The 14049-nt window shown below is 35.2% G+C and overlaps 1 protein-coding gene across 4 annotated transcripts in view; it reads left to right on the forward strand.

Annotated features, from left to right (window-relative positions):
• The window catches only part of CDH8 (cadherin 8), a 324252-nt gene that overhangs the window by 247006 nt on the left and 63197 nt on the right, over positions 1–14049 (forward strand). For all 4 annotated transcript variants that reach the window (XM_019755067.3, XM_074314784.2, XM_019755057.3 and 1 more), the window contains one exon: positions 11671–11792. In XM_019755067.3, the coding sequence (XP_019610626.2) occupies positions 11671–11792 (122 nt within the window). The remainder of the gene's footprint in view (positions 1–11670; positions 11793–14049) is intronic.

The following is a 14049-nucleotide window of genomic DNA, read 5'->3' on the forward strand; positions in this document are numbered from 1 at the left end:
TAATACTAAAATGTGCACAGAAATTTAAAGGGAAAAGTAATGAAATATTTAAAAGAAAAATAAAGTGTTGATCTTATCATACTTATAATTGCACTATATGAAGATTTATTAGGTTGGTGCAAAAGTAATTGCCATTTAAAAGGTTAAAAATAATTGCAAAAACCGCAATTACTTTGCATCATATTATATTATAACTATAGAGTTAAGAGAAGGTTGTATAAGCGTAAAGATAGAAAAATAGACCAATGGAACAGAAAATTCCAGAAACAGGCCTGTGTTTAAATACTTCACTGATTTATGACAGAGATATCAGAGATGGACTTGCAATTGCATTGATTGTGAATTGACTATCAACGAGTAGATAAACTGAACACTGACCTCTAACTCAAGCTATCGATATTAGTAATCTACAGCTAGATTAGACATGTAAATGTGAAAAATAAAATAGTACACCTTATAAAAGATAACAGAATTTTCAAATTTTGGATTAGGCAAATTATTAATAAATAAGATGCAGAAAGCACGAAAGTTAATAAGAGCAAAGGCAATTTTTGAAATTAACAATCTGCATTCATCAAAACCTACTACTACGAGAGTGAAAAATCAAGCCACAGGAGGGGAGAAGATACTGTGATACCCACAGCTAGCAAAGGACTGATATCCTTAATATATAATAGGCATATCAATTCAGAAAGCATAGACAACCCAATTTTAAAAATGGCAAAATCTTAAACAGGTACTTCACTAAAGAAGATATTCAAGTGGCCAGTAAGCATCATAGGTTCTTAGCATCAAATCATCAGGATATTGCAAATTAATATTTATCCGAAATGCTATGACATACCTCTACAAGGGCTAAAATTAAAAATGAGTGCTACATTACCGGCTTTACCAAGCATTTGTGAACCTGTGTAGCAATGTGAACTTTGTACATTGCTGGTTAGAGTCTAAAATGGCACATCCACCTTAGAAAAATCTTTGCAAACACACAATAAGGCTGAATGGATGCTTAGCCTATACTCTTTCACTATATTCCTAAGTGTGTGACATACTTAACTGCATATATTTGTTCACCCAAAGAAATACACTAAATAGTTATAGTAGCACTTTTTAGAATAATATGAAACTAAAACAACCCAAATTTCTGTCGCTAAGAGGATAAATAAATTGTGGTATATGTATACAATAAAATCATTTCCCAAACAATGGAAAAGAAGGAACTATAGCTGTGTGCAACCATATGAAGGAACTTACAAATATTGTAGTGAACTAAAGAATTCTGATACAAAATGTGTACATTATATTAATTCAATTTTTATAATGTTCTAAAAAAAGACAAACTAATATAGTCTAAGAAACAGAGTAGAGGTTACCTTGAGGGGCGTAAGGACAGAGGATGTGTACATAGGAATTTTTGGGATGCTGTTGTGCTAGATTATCTTGATCTGGGTGGTGCTTACATGGTTGATCATTTTATAAAAATACACTGGAATAAAACCTTAAGATTTATGCACTTTATTGTTTGCATGGCTTGCTTCCGATACAAAAGTTGACTTCGTGCAAAATACTTTAAGGGAGTCACCCCAAGAATTAAAACTATGATGATTGTATTTCTAAATATAAATTCACTAATAGAAAATTCAACGTTACCGGAATCACCTAACCTTTCTTTTGATGTTTATGATTTTATTGCGGTGTTGAATTGTTTCGGAAGTGATTCCAAAGGGATCTCAGTATTCAACTTATGATATTTTTAAGACTGTGTTTTTCAAGTTCTATGCTAAAGACAGCCTGTGGGGTTTTGTTTTGTTTGTCTCTTTATTTCTTTGTTTCTTTACTTGGTCAACCTACCCTGGATTCATATTTCAGCATTACCACTTCCTGACTTTGAGTGAATATTGGCAGACAGACAAGAGTCCATATAACACCTTTATTTGGGTTCATTGGATGTTCACAAAATGATACTTCTTTACTACCTACTATGATATATAACTCCTATAAATTGATTGCAGCCCATACCCTGAAATCACATTCTCATTTGAGAAAAAAAAAAAATCTTCACAGTAACCCAACAAATCCCCAAAAGATATATAACAAAGAATGCAATACATGCTGGGCAGTTTACAATACTAGTTTTCTTCCCGAATAAACTGTGTGTGTGTGTTTGTGTGCACATATGTATCATGGGCACATTTGTTACTGTAAGCTGGTATTGAGTGAACACTTAAACTGAATATTAGATAAATCTATACATTAATTTCTCAGAGAGTTTGAGTCTCCCTAATTAATATTCTAATATATAAGGGGTTTAAATTGAATTGCGTTATAAAAATAATCTCAAAGAATTTAGTTCAAGTAATCTTGAATTGATCCTAGTTGTAATAGGGTAAAAAAAAAAAAACACTAAGGATTTAATAATAAACAGAATGCAATTTGTTGACAGAGTAGAATTAGAGATTTTGCTAAGAATACTTAGATTACCGAAGGGGATATGGGGAATTATAAGTTAATTATAGAATTTCATTTCCTTACCTCTGATAGTACGGAGAAAGATGAGATATATAAGAAAAATATAAACACAAACTTGGGCTGTGAAAAGAGGGAGTCAACATTTTACAGTCACAAATTCAGCGAAAGCAATACACAGTAGAATGGAGAGGCACACCTTAAACAAACAAACAAAAAATACATGCACACGAGGCGACAATTAAGTTCACGAACTTGTTGCAACGATGTTGCTAACCTTTTTTGATGTCAGAGGGATTATTCATTATGAATTTGTACCAACTGGACAGTTAATCAAGTTTACTGTTTGGAAATGCTGAAAAGGCTGTGTGAAAAAGTTAGACAACCTGAATTTTTCTCCAACAATTCATGGCTCTTTTATCATGACAATGAACTAGTTCACATGGCACTGTCTGTGAGGGAGTTTTTAGCCAGTAAACAAATAACTGTATTGGAACACCCTCCCTACTCACCTGATCTGGCCCCCAGTGACTTCTCTCTTTACCTGAAGATGAAGGAAATATTGAAAGGAAGACATTTTGATGACATTCAGGACATGAAGGGTAATATGACGACAGCTCTGATGGCCATTCCAGAAAAAGAGTTCCAAAATTACTTTGAAGGGTGAACTAGGCCCTGGTGTTGGTGCATAGCTTCCCAAGGGGAGTACTTGGAAGGTGACCGTAGTGATATTGAGCAATGAGGCATGTAGCACTTTTTCTAGGATGAGTTCATGAACTTAATTGTCTGACTTTTTTTTTTATACACATACACACAACAACAAAAAAAAGAATGTAGAGAACAGAAAAACAACGAATTTGTAATCATACATAAAGAATTAAAAGTAGGTAATGTTACACAACATATTAATAGAAAACTTTTAAAATGCAGTACTTCCATTCTCATTAGTACTAATTTTTCATTTATAAAGTACCTTTGTATGTATATAGGTTTTTATAGGTTGCCTTTACTTAGAATGTAACTGTTAAAGTTTTCCATTTATTAAAAATATAGCATCTAAAAGGTTCATCAAGTCAGTTCTCACCTCGATGGTTCTAAAGCTTTTTCACCTAGGGTCAAAATTTTACAACCATAAATGTGCCAACCTTACTTTCCAGGCCTTTGACTTTTGTGAGTTGGAGAAAAGATACTGAGGGGTCATTGCTGCTATGTAGGAAAAAGGTGAGCGTAGGGCTTGCCAAGTGATTCTGTAGGACTCCGCTATTTCCAGGTTCACTTGAGATGAATGTAATAAATAAGAGACTTACATTTTCTCCCCATTTAGAGAGCATTTGAAAACCGTGTAGCCAGAGAGCGTGCTTTTTAGTCATCAGTAGAGAAAAATGACAGGGGTCAATAAGGACTTAACCCAAGTTGTCCTTTAAGAGTCATTTTCTCCAGCAAGTTTAAGGCATTTTCAAATATGTCTAAATTCACAACTTCCTCAGCGAGTGAAAGCATTTTTCTCTCTTTCTTGAGGGAGTTACTACTTAGTTAATAGAAAAGCTATGACTTAAAAACTTTGCTCAGTTGACACTAAAGGCCCCCTCTGTTCAACGTTCTAATTTCCTTCTAAACCACTTATTACCATTTCATTGTAATATGACTGAAATTTTAAGGAGGGAAATAGAGTGACTCTTCTTTAAGAGTCTGGCTTGCTGGAATTATCACAATCGGATAGTAATCAAAAATGATTAAAATCCTCGTTGTTGACGCTTCCCTTTATGCACAGCAGAAGGCAGAAATTTCTTGGTATGTATCTGAGTGGGTCAAAAGACTCTCTTTGTACCAAGGCAGCAATGCAGTTGTCATGAGAGTGAAAGGGTAATGCATAAAAACAATGCTGTAAAGAGAAAACCCTGTCAAAAATATCCCTAATAGCATTTCTACCCTTCTGGTGTCCATTGATGAATTACATTCTAACTTGTAATTCTATGCTGAATATCTATGGATTGGTAAATTACCATAGTGATTTAGAAATTATCACACCATTTATGGGCAAAATGTACCTCAAAAAGTTTTATCTTTAGTCACTACAGAGCCTAAATCCACTACTGAAATTATTTTCTAAGATCTTTCAAATTCTCATCAGTTTTATTTTAAATGTATTAAATTGCAATCTGTTCTATCATATATTCAGTTCACCTCTTTCCTATTTTATAAACTTCCACTGTACCTCCATCCCCTATTCAATTATAAATTCTCTTATTTTGCATTCCCCTGTTGACTGTAATTTACTGCTCATGGCTGCTACCCTTCTGCTTGTAGAAGGCTCAAGAATTATTTATTGAGCCTCACCAGTATATCTAAATTTGTCGAGTCATTTTTTTCTCTCTTATAGTCTGAAAAGGAGAGACTGTTTATTTCAATCGATGCCTGAAGAAACAGCAGCTCATGGAAACTAGTTAGAAGCAAAATTCCCTAGTAACTTAGGCTTGGCAGTGTTCCATTACCTTTGATTATAAAAGGGCAAAACTAATGGGCAATTTATAAGGCTATGTGACAGAGAGGTGACAGGAAGTCACTATGATTCAAATGGTTGCAGTCAAGGAGATGTTTATACTAGGTGCCATTTCAGCCTTTTCTTTCATCCTATGTGAAAACAATCTGACTTTCGTGGCCAATCGAAATGGGCTTTTCCTTCTAGACCACTTTGTCACATCTCTTCTGTGTAGAAAATGAATCTTTAGTGAATGCTAATCAAGTTTCTAATTATAATATCTTTATATTTAATGTTTGTGTATCAGATGAAAGGCAAACATTTTGGGGCCAGTCACAAAGGACATGAATAATTTTCTTAGAAGTTTATCTAATTAAGTTTATTGCTCTATAATATCTTTAAAATGTGAACTGCAATCATTTCATTAATTTAGATAAAAGTGAACTTCCAGCATTAAAATGTGACACTTGTGTTGAAAATTATGATAAGTTGCAATAATTTTAATAATGCATGTTCATTTAATATAGATAACAATAACACATTTGGGGGATGTTTTGAAGACATGAGGTACTAGTTGTTTATTTTATTGCTTTTCTCCTTTTTTTTTTTTTTTAGCAGTGTCAAGAAATACTCATAATAAATTTCTGAGAGATTCATATACTTAGGAAAACAAAATAAAATGAACCATAATTTTTCTTGCCAATCTGTTTTATTGCTAACTTAAACTTTTAAATTTCAAGAAATATTTCAATGGCTTGCCAATGATCACATGATATAGCTCATACTCATTAGCATATCAAAGAACTCTTCCTGATTTGGCCTCAACTTTCTGTCCTGAGGTCAACCAGCCACTTCTCTGAATTCTCCTACCATTGGAGCTACTGATTATTTTGGTAATGGCATGGTTTCCAGGCTTCTAGGCCTTATTACATGTAGCTGGCTCCGTCCGAATGGTTTGTCCACCGTTTTTATCTAGGATATTTCTACTCATTATTTAAAGCTAATTCAAAGTCCATTCCCTTCTTTTAAACATGTTCTGTGACTATAGGAAAATGTCTCTCTTTCCTGTATTTTTCCACAGCATTTTGTAAAGGAATAATATGTAGGGTAGATGAGGGTATAAACAAGCCATTATATTGTGGTATTTCCTTGAGTACTGTAGATTTCGTTGATGATAGGAGTTTTGTATAAGTAACTGGGAATGCAGATGTAAATATTATAGTTATTGAACAACCAAAGAGAAGAATGATGAGAAAAATGAATGACAAAAGGGTATTATCAAAATTCTCAGGGGGTTCTAAGTTAAACCTCCTTGAGCTTATATCTTATAACATTTTGAAAAATGAATTCAGAGAAGCTTATACAGCTAAATTAATTTTAGAGATCCTTATTTTCTAAGATAAGAGTCATTTTGTGATAGTATTGTTTTATTCAGTCACAAAGGTCCTAGCTTTTGGGAAGAGGGAATGTAGTGGGTTGAATGGTGGTCCCCCAAAATATACGTTCAGGTCCTAACCCCAGGAACCTGTGTGAACATGACATTTGGAAAGGGGTATTTGCAGATGTAATTAACTTAAGGATGTTAAGGTGAAATCATTCCAGATTAACTAGGTAGGCCCTAAATCTAATAGCAAGTGTTCTTAGAAGAGTAGGATACACGGGAAGAGGAGGAGACAGCCTGTGACAATCAAAGAAGAAACTGGAGGTATGCAGCCTCAGCCAAGGAAAGCCCTGGCTTTTCTCAGCGGAGTCTGCCTGATTCTCTCTGGCCACTGGTTGGCCTACAGTTGAGCCTCTGACCTCCAATGAATCTGTCTACCAGATCTACCCAGCTTCTCCCATCTGTCTTTCCCAGCATCCTTCGCTTTTGAGATCATCAGAGGCTCGGACTTCTCCACATTCCTTTGCAAATGAAGTCAGTTCCTTTATAAGAGATTCAGAGTTCTCTGCTTTATGCTTCTTCCGCCTACCCCCAGACATAACACCTGAGCCATGGCTCTGGAGAGTCTAAGAGACACTTCTGCTTTAGGAGCTGAGTGTCCTTTGGATGGGGAGGTAGTGGCCTCAGTCTCCTTGGTTCCTTTCTCAGCATGCAACCTCCCCCTTAGGAGCCGTGACAAGGATGATCAGGGCCCCAGGGTTCCCAGTGACACGGTGCTCAATAAGTAGGGATTGGGTGGAAGAAAGCAGCCCCTTGCCTGCCGTTGCCCAGGACTTAGTTTAGACTCAGCAACAGGTATCTGGGCAGGATGAGAAATGCTAGCACCCTGCCTTCCCTGAGTCGATAGCCCTCAACTAACAGCTTGGGAGAGAGGGACCCCGCATTCTTGGTTGTGTTGTTCTGGAGGCTGTTCCCAATCCTGTTGACCTGTGAGGGTGGGGACAGTGAACCATTTGGTTCAAATACCACAGACTCGCTTCTAATGTTTTTGGTTTGTTTTTTCTGTATGCCCTTAGGACCTTTTCCATGGACTTTAACTTTTTAAAAAAAATAAATTTTTACCATATTTGGAGAGGGGAGCAGTCTATGGAGTTCCTTATGTTAGCATGCCCCAAGTCTAAAAAAAAAAAAAAGAAAAAAGAAAAAACTGAATTATGCATTAAAGGGCTATTTTGGAAGAGATGTAGCTTGGGCTGAATCTTCAAAGGTAACAAGGAATTCAACAGTTAGAAAGAGAAGGGATTGTATCATGGTTAGGTAGGTGGGAGAAACCCCCCAGCATGTTTTGCATAACCACTAAGGCTACAGAAATTCTGTCTCATCGTACTCAATTAGCATATCACTTTCAGTGTCAGGGTATGCAGTTTAGGTTTTATTTCTTTTAATTCATTTTATTAATGAGGTGGACTATAAACTATACAATTAAAAGGAAACACCTAGAAATGTGTCCAATTCAACTATTAATATATGGGAAGACATGCGTTTAGTCAAATTGGGATTTTTTTTTAAGGTCTCCATTTTTATGTTTTATTTATATTTATTTATTTGTTTATTTATTCGTTTTTTTAAGGAGGGCACAGCTCACAGTGGCCCATGTGGGGATTGAACTGTCAACCTTGGTGTTATTAGCACCACACTCTAACCAAGTGAGCTAACTGGCCACCCCCCAACTTGGGGAACTTTTAAATAAATGTAAAGACTGGTTCAAGGTAACTCTGTAGTTTGTTTCCCCCCCTCCCCTCCTGAGACTTGTTTTTAAACATGAAAAGACACTTTTGAACTGTACATTTGATCAGATTGTTAGCTTTTTCTGTTTTATTCCTTTTGAAAACCTGTGAATAAGAAACATCAGAAATAAAAAATAAATATGTTGAACTGGGATTAAACGTAATACATAAAGTGTACACTATGAGATTTTTTTGCAGCTATGAGAGCTGGGTTCCAAATTTGGTTCTGAGTATTTAACACGTCAATCCAAAGTAGAAAATACAATCCTTTACAAAAAGCCATTGTCCGTTATACTTAAAGCATTTACTTGTAGAGTTGCTGAAACAAATTAAATATTAGAATTGAAGGACATTCTGTAGCATTTATGATCTAATAGTAGTACATGATATCTCCCAGGCCCACATTACCTCTCACAAAAAAATTAGATGGTGTTTTTCTAGGGATCGAGGCCCCTGGATAGTTAAATACCACCTTGTCCCAGATATTACATATGAGAAATCATATATTACTGTAGCGTTGAAAGTCGTCCCAATAAAAAACTCATGGAGCTTCTCCATCTAATATGGTTGAGTTTTACATCGGCTGGTCATCTAGATCTAAGAGACAAATGCAACTGTAACTGTGAGATTAAGAAAAGAAAAATTAAGCACGTGGGCCTTGGCATAATTATCCTTTCACCAAAACTGTGAAAATAAAATCTGTATATGCATGTTTGCCCATAGGGTGTGTGTGTGTGTGTGTGTGTGTGTGTGTGTGTGTGTGCACGTGTGCACGCATGTGAGTGTACATGCAGCATGAGAAAGAGAGATGACAAAGAATATCATATTTAGTAGATTTGGCCCAATCAGCCATTGTCAGTGAATCTGACTCAGTAAGTTTAGCCCTTTCTTCACTTCCCGAGCAAAATCACATTTAAGGAGTGTGATAGCTTCTCCTTGTATTTGCAGTTTTCCAAGATTAGGCGCTTATTATTCACTATTATGTATACGTAGTTTATTAAGTCTCTGTTGACCCTCGGCGGTTTATTAATTGAATGTTTAGAGAAATTAAAGACAAAAACATGTAGTAATAGAAGGCTTCTGTAATCGTTTATATATGCACAGGAATTGGTCTAGGATGTGGAATGGAAAGAATGACTATTATATAAACACACAAATAATCGATAGTTCTTAGAGTTGAAATATAGATAATTACAAAATAAAAGTCATCAACTAAACGGACTCTGCTTGGGTGAAATAGTACCATGAGTAAAAATGCGGAAGTTAAACCGTGCAGTCTCTCAGGGAGCCTTCCTCAGTATTAATGAAAATCTGAGAATATTGGTGATGGTTCAACCCATTAAATTTAACCAGCTTTGTATTTGATATTTGGACTCAAAATTCAAATAGTGGTCAAACTTGAGATAAATATTTAAAACAAGCCTGTAAGCATTTTTGAGGAAATGACAGTGATTTACTTACCTTAAGCAAAAACAAATCAAATATATTTTGTTCTGGATGTTTGGAATGCCAAAACTACATCTTGGAGTTAATTTTTCACTGAGTAATCGTAGTGAAGGCATATGATTCTCTGAGTGTCAGTCTCCATCTAAAATGTGGGAATCGCATTACCTACTTTGTAGCTCTTTAGTGAGGACTAAGTGAGATATGATTGTGTGAAATGTCTTGTAGTGTACGTAGTAAACACTCCTTACGCGTGGTGCTGATAATGCTGACAATTACAAAAGGGAAAGGCTGAAACTCCCTTCACTAGGTGCCTAATACTATCCTTTTTCTTATATCCTAATACTATACTTTTAATTTTTCTCATATAATGTCATAATTCTGTAAACAACATATTAAGTTCTTGAGTTTCAGTTTCCTCAGGAATAAAATGAAGTCAGATAATCTGCTTAGGATCGTGTAAGCATTAGGAGGAAAGATGGCGCTCCAAACACTGTTTACTGCAAACACTGTCTTCCTTTTTACTGTCCAGCTGCTGCTCTTCAGATTGTGGTCAGACCAGAAAAGAAATATAAATCTTTAAGGATATAATCATATCTTGTTTCAAATACCTTGTACCATTTTTATCTACCTCATTCAAGTAGATAAAGCATAGAATGTAAATTCCTTATCTTAGGGTCATGAGTTATACTTTTTTTAAACTTCTCCTTCCATGGAAACTTGGGAAGTGCATGCTTCCTCTTTGAAGAATAAATTAATTTATTAGACATCAGATAGTAAAAGAAAGAGGAAATATCAGGTGACACACTTATGGCCTTCAGCTTGATTTTTGGCAAGTGAGGTTATGTTCCATTACTGAGGTGGTTGGAATTCCATAGGATAGTAACCATCCATCCATAGTTAATCAAATTAGAATATTGGAGAGTAGCCATGGGAGTTAACTAAATTTAAATCTTGTAGTGTTGCCAGTGGGGTAAACCAACTATAAATTTGTAACATGGCTATGATCATTTGGTGCGTGCTTTCAAAATACTTTCATATTTAACCCCACCAAAATGAGTATTTAAAGGTTTTAGATGTCTGGATTTAATCAATTGTCAAAAAAGATTTGATCTATCAAATGAAAGTCTGTTTCTTTACATTGAAAAGTCAAATACTTTCCACCTTTTGGCTTGCTTGTAAATGTTCTGTGCCAGAGAAACACAAATAAATAGCTGGCCCTCTCCAATGCATTCTGTATAATTTATAAGAGATCAAAAGATTGTACAGTCAGAATCAAACTGTACTGTTTTTATTACAAGTGAAAAATCATCACATGACCCCTGTCAACAATGTATTAAGTGGACCAAATTTAATACGTGTGTGTGTGTGTGTGTGTGTGTGTGTGTGTGTGTGTGTGTTTATATTACTTTTTAAATTTAAGGACCTGGGGATTAAGGATTATGTATTAAATTCTGTGCTATTGGAGCTGACCTGGAAAGATTAAAAGATTATTATCTGTTTACACTGATGAAAATCTTTGTGAAAACAGCAATATTAAAATGACTTGGGCTTATCTTATCCACAAAGATCCCAAGGTCAATTTAAAAAAAAAATCATAAAAGATATGATTTCCCATCTTTAAGATTATCCCTTTTATCATTGTTAAGGACACCCTCTCAGCAATTGATTTGGTTCAGGCCTTTTGCTGGGTTTTTGATGTTCACCTTTAATAGATAGCCAGTCAAGCAAGATAGTGCAAAAATGTGTTGTGTTTTACCCAAGATAAACAAATAAATCTGTGTTGCATACAGCATTGCTTTTTCTTTTGTCTAATGGACTTTATTAATATACTAAACCTTTCTTTCTAAGACAGCTTTTTTAATTATTCAGAGATGGTTTTTATCAAGCTAAACTCCAACAAATTATGTTTGGAATAATAATTTACACTTTTTTAAAAGCATTTAAGCACTTGTTATTCTTCCTCACTGAGTGGTCAGATTCTATAATCACCGTGTTGAAAACACCCTAATGAAACGAAGTTGAAACAGACACACATGCTTTCAAGAAGAAAGTTGAGTTGCACGTTAAAATGAAATACCCTCGATGCTGATGTTATTTTTTCCTTCCCATAGGGAACCACAGTCAGATATCACGAGTACCTGTTGCTATTAAAGTGCTGGATGTCAATGACAACGCCCCTGAATTCGCATCCGAATATGAGGCATTTTTATGTGAAAATGGAAAACCCGGCCAAGTAAATATCTCCATGTTGTTAATGCTGATATGTTTGTATACAACTGTCTCATATTTGATTAACCTGCAGTACAGTGTGCTTTTGCATCATTTATGATCTGCAAAGTCACAGGCAGGAAACACCTAAATGGGAGCTGAGAGGGAGTAGTTTTCTTTCTGAGATGTTAATTTTCTTCTACTTATGACCAAATTGACTCCTGAAGTGGAGTACCCTGCTATACTGTGAGCCCAGAGCCAAATAACTATCTTTAAATATCTCGGGGAGGTAGTAGAGGGATGAGGCCAAAAATTTAATCTTCAAATGACAGGAAGCAAGGGGAAAGGCCATGGGGTGGGGGGCGTGCTTGTTTTATGTTAAACACAGGAATAACACATAATTGTGGGACCTAGGGTGACCAGTTGTACAAAGCAAATTTTGAAATCTGTAACAATGTAGATATTTTAGATAAACATAAGATGAGTAACATGTTTTAGACAGGCAAGTATAGCATATCTGAATTGTGTATTGATGGATTTTTTTCTACCTGTCTCATATAACATAAATAGGGACAATGGAGAGAGAGAGACAGACAGGGAAAGGGAGAGGGAGAGAGAGAGGGAGTGGTGGGGGAGGCAGAGGTGATGAAAGAAGAAAGAAAGGAAGGTGGGGGAAGAGAAATTGGGAGGGAAGGAGGAGGAAAAGAGTTATAAGCAAGAAAAACAAAAACAAAGCCTGCTATTCTCTGAATGTCAAAATGGAAATAGTCTGTGTAAAATTCTAAAAAACACAAATGTAATAGATTTATTTTAACAAGGTGCCAAAGTACTGTATGTTTAAGATATTTATCGTTTTTCAACTTCCTAATTTATTTCTGGATGGTGACATTTTAATTTAAATAAACAGCAGCTGACAGCACGACACTGGAGTTGTTGATCCAACTATTATTGTGCCTCATGTGGGTGTTAGGAATTCAAATTACTTACTATTTGTCGAGCGAGCAGTTTACCTGACAAGAGTCAGAATTTCTTTTTCCACCAAAAGAAAGGAATAGCACTGTAGCCCTCTACTTTTAATTATTATTACATAAATCAATGTGTTACTGTCCTATAAAACAATGCACATTTTCCCCTAGACTACGCTCATATATCTGAAGGATTAGAATTGTTTCCATGTACTGAAATAAGATACACACACAGAGCAAAGTTAAAATTGTAATAATAAAACTGATTAATTTCAAGCACCTAGACAACATAAATGTTTAAACAAAACATTAACCTTTCACGGTAATATACTTTTTTTTTTTTTTAACATTCTAACATTAGTTCAAATGTTTCTTAATTTCATCATATGGAATTGCCCTCTAGCCATCATGTTTTGAGCATTTTCATTTATGTATATGGCAGTAAATATCATTTAGCTAAGTTGGTGGATTGAGTTGGCAGAGAGAATTTGATAAAAATATACAGAATATGTGCAGGTCAGTTTCAAGGGTATGGTTGTGTGAGCCAGATCGTTGCTGGGCTAATGTAGCCAATCACAAACTTATAAGCCAGCTGCTTTCAGTTATACAGAATCTGTCAAGTGCATGAGGATTTAAATAAAACTCCATTGTTCATGCAGAACTCATCACGCAAGTTTAGAGAGTCAATGGCATTGATATTTCAAAAATTCAACATTGGCTTCACTTATGATATTGACATGCATGCTTTGGGAACTCCAGGAATCTGGAGTCTTACCTGGTGGATTTTGACTGTTTCCAAGGTTTGAATGATTCTTCAGCAGTTCTTATCCTTAGGAAAAACAATGCATTATTTTATCACCTTTCCTATGCAAGATCAAAATAAAAAAGAAAAGTTGATTCTTTGTTTTATGATTTTTGCAAATCAAAATGAATGACTCCTGTGAAGAAATGTTTACGTTGTGTGTCTACTGCATTAGCTTATTCTCAAATGAATCTGTTTAAGCACATTTGTTAGAGTTCATTTTTACACGAAGAGATGAGATCTTTGGTTGTTCAGCATAATTTTGGGGCATATGGCTGACTCGTTTATACACATGTAGTTGTTCAAACAACTCCTGAATTTTCTGATTCCTTTGTGCTAGTCAGAACTCATGTTTGATTCATTACATCATTCCTCGGTCACTTTTAATGGCTTCAGTATCTCATTTTTATAGTTAATGTTTTCCAAAATTCATCTTGATTACCTACACTAATATGCACTTATGTAAGTTCAACATAGATACATTTTGAATTATCACTCCGAATACCACACAAACC

This window comes from Rhinolophus sinicus, chromosome 8 (assembly GCF_057876585.1).
Source record: "Rhinolophus sinicus isolate RSI-liver-muscle chromosome 8, RSI-T2T, whole genome shotgun sequence".
Classification (NCBI taxonomy): domain Eukaryota; kingdom Metazoa; phylum Chordata; class Mammalia; order Chiroptera; family Rhinolophidae; genus Rhinolophus; species Rhinolophus sinicus.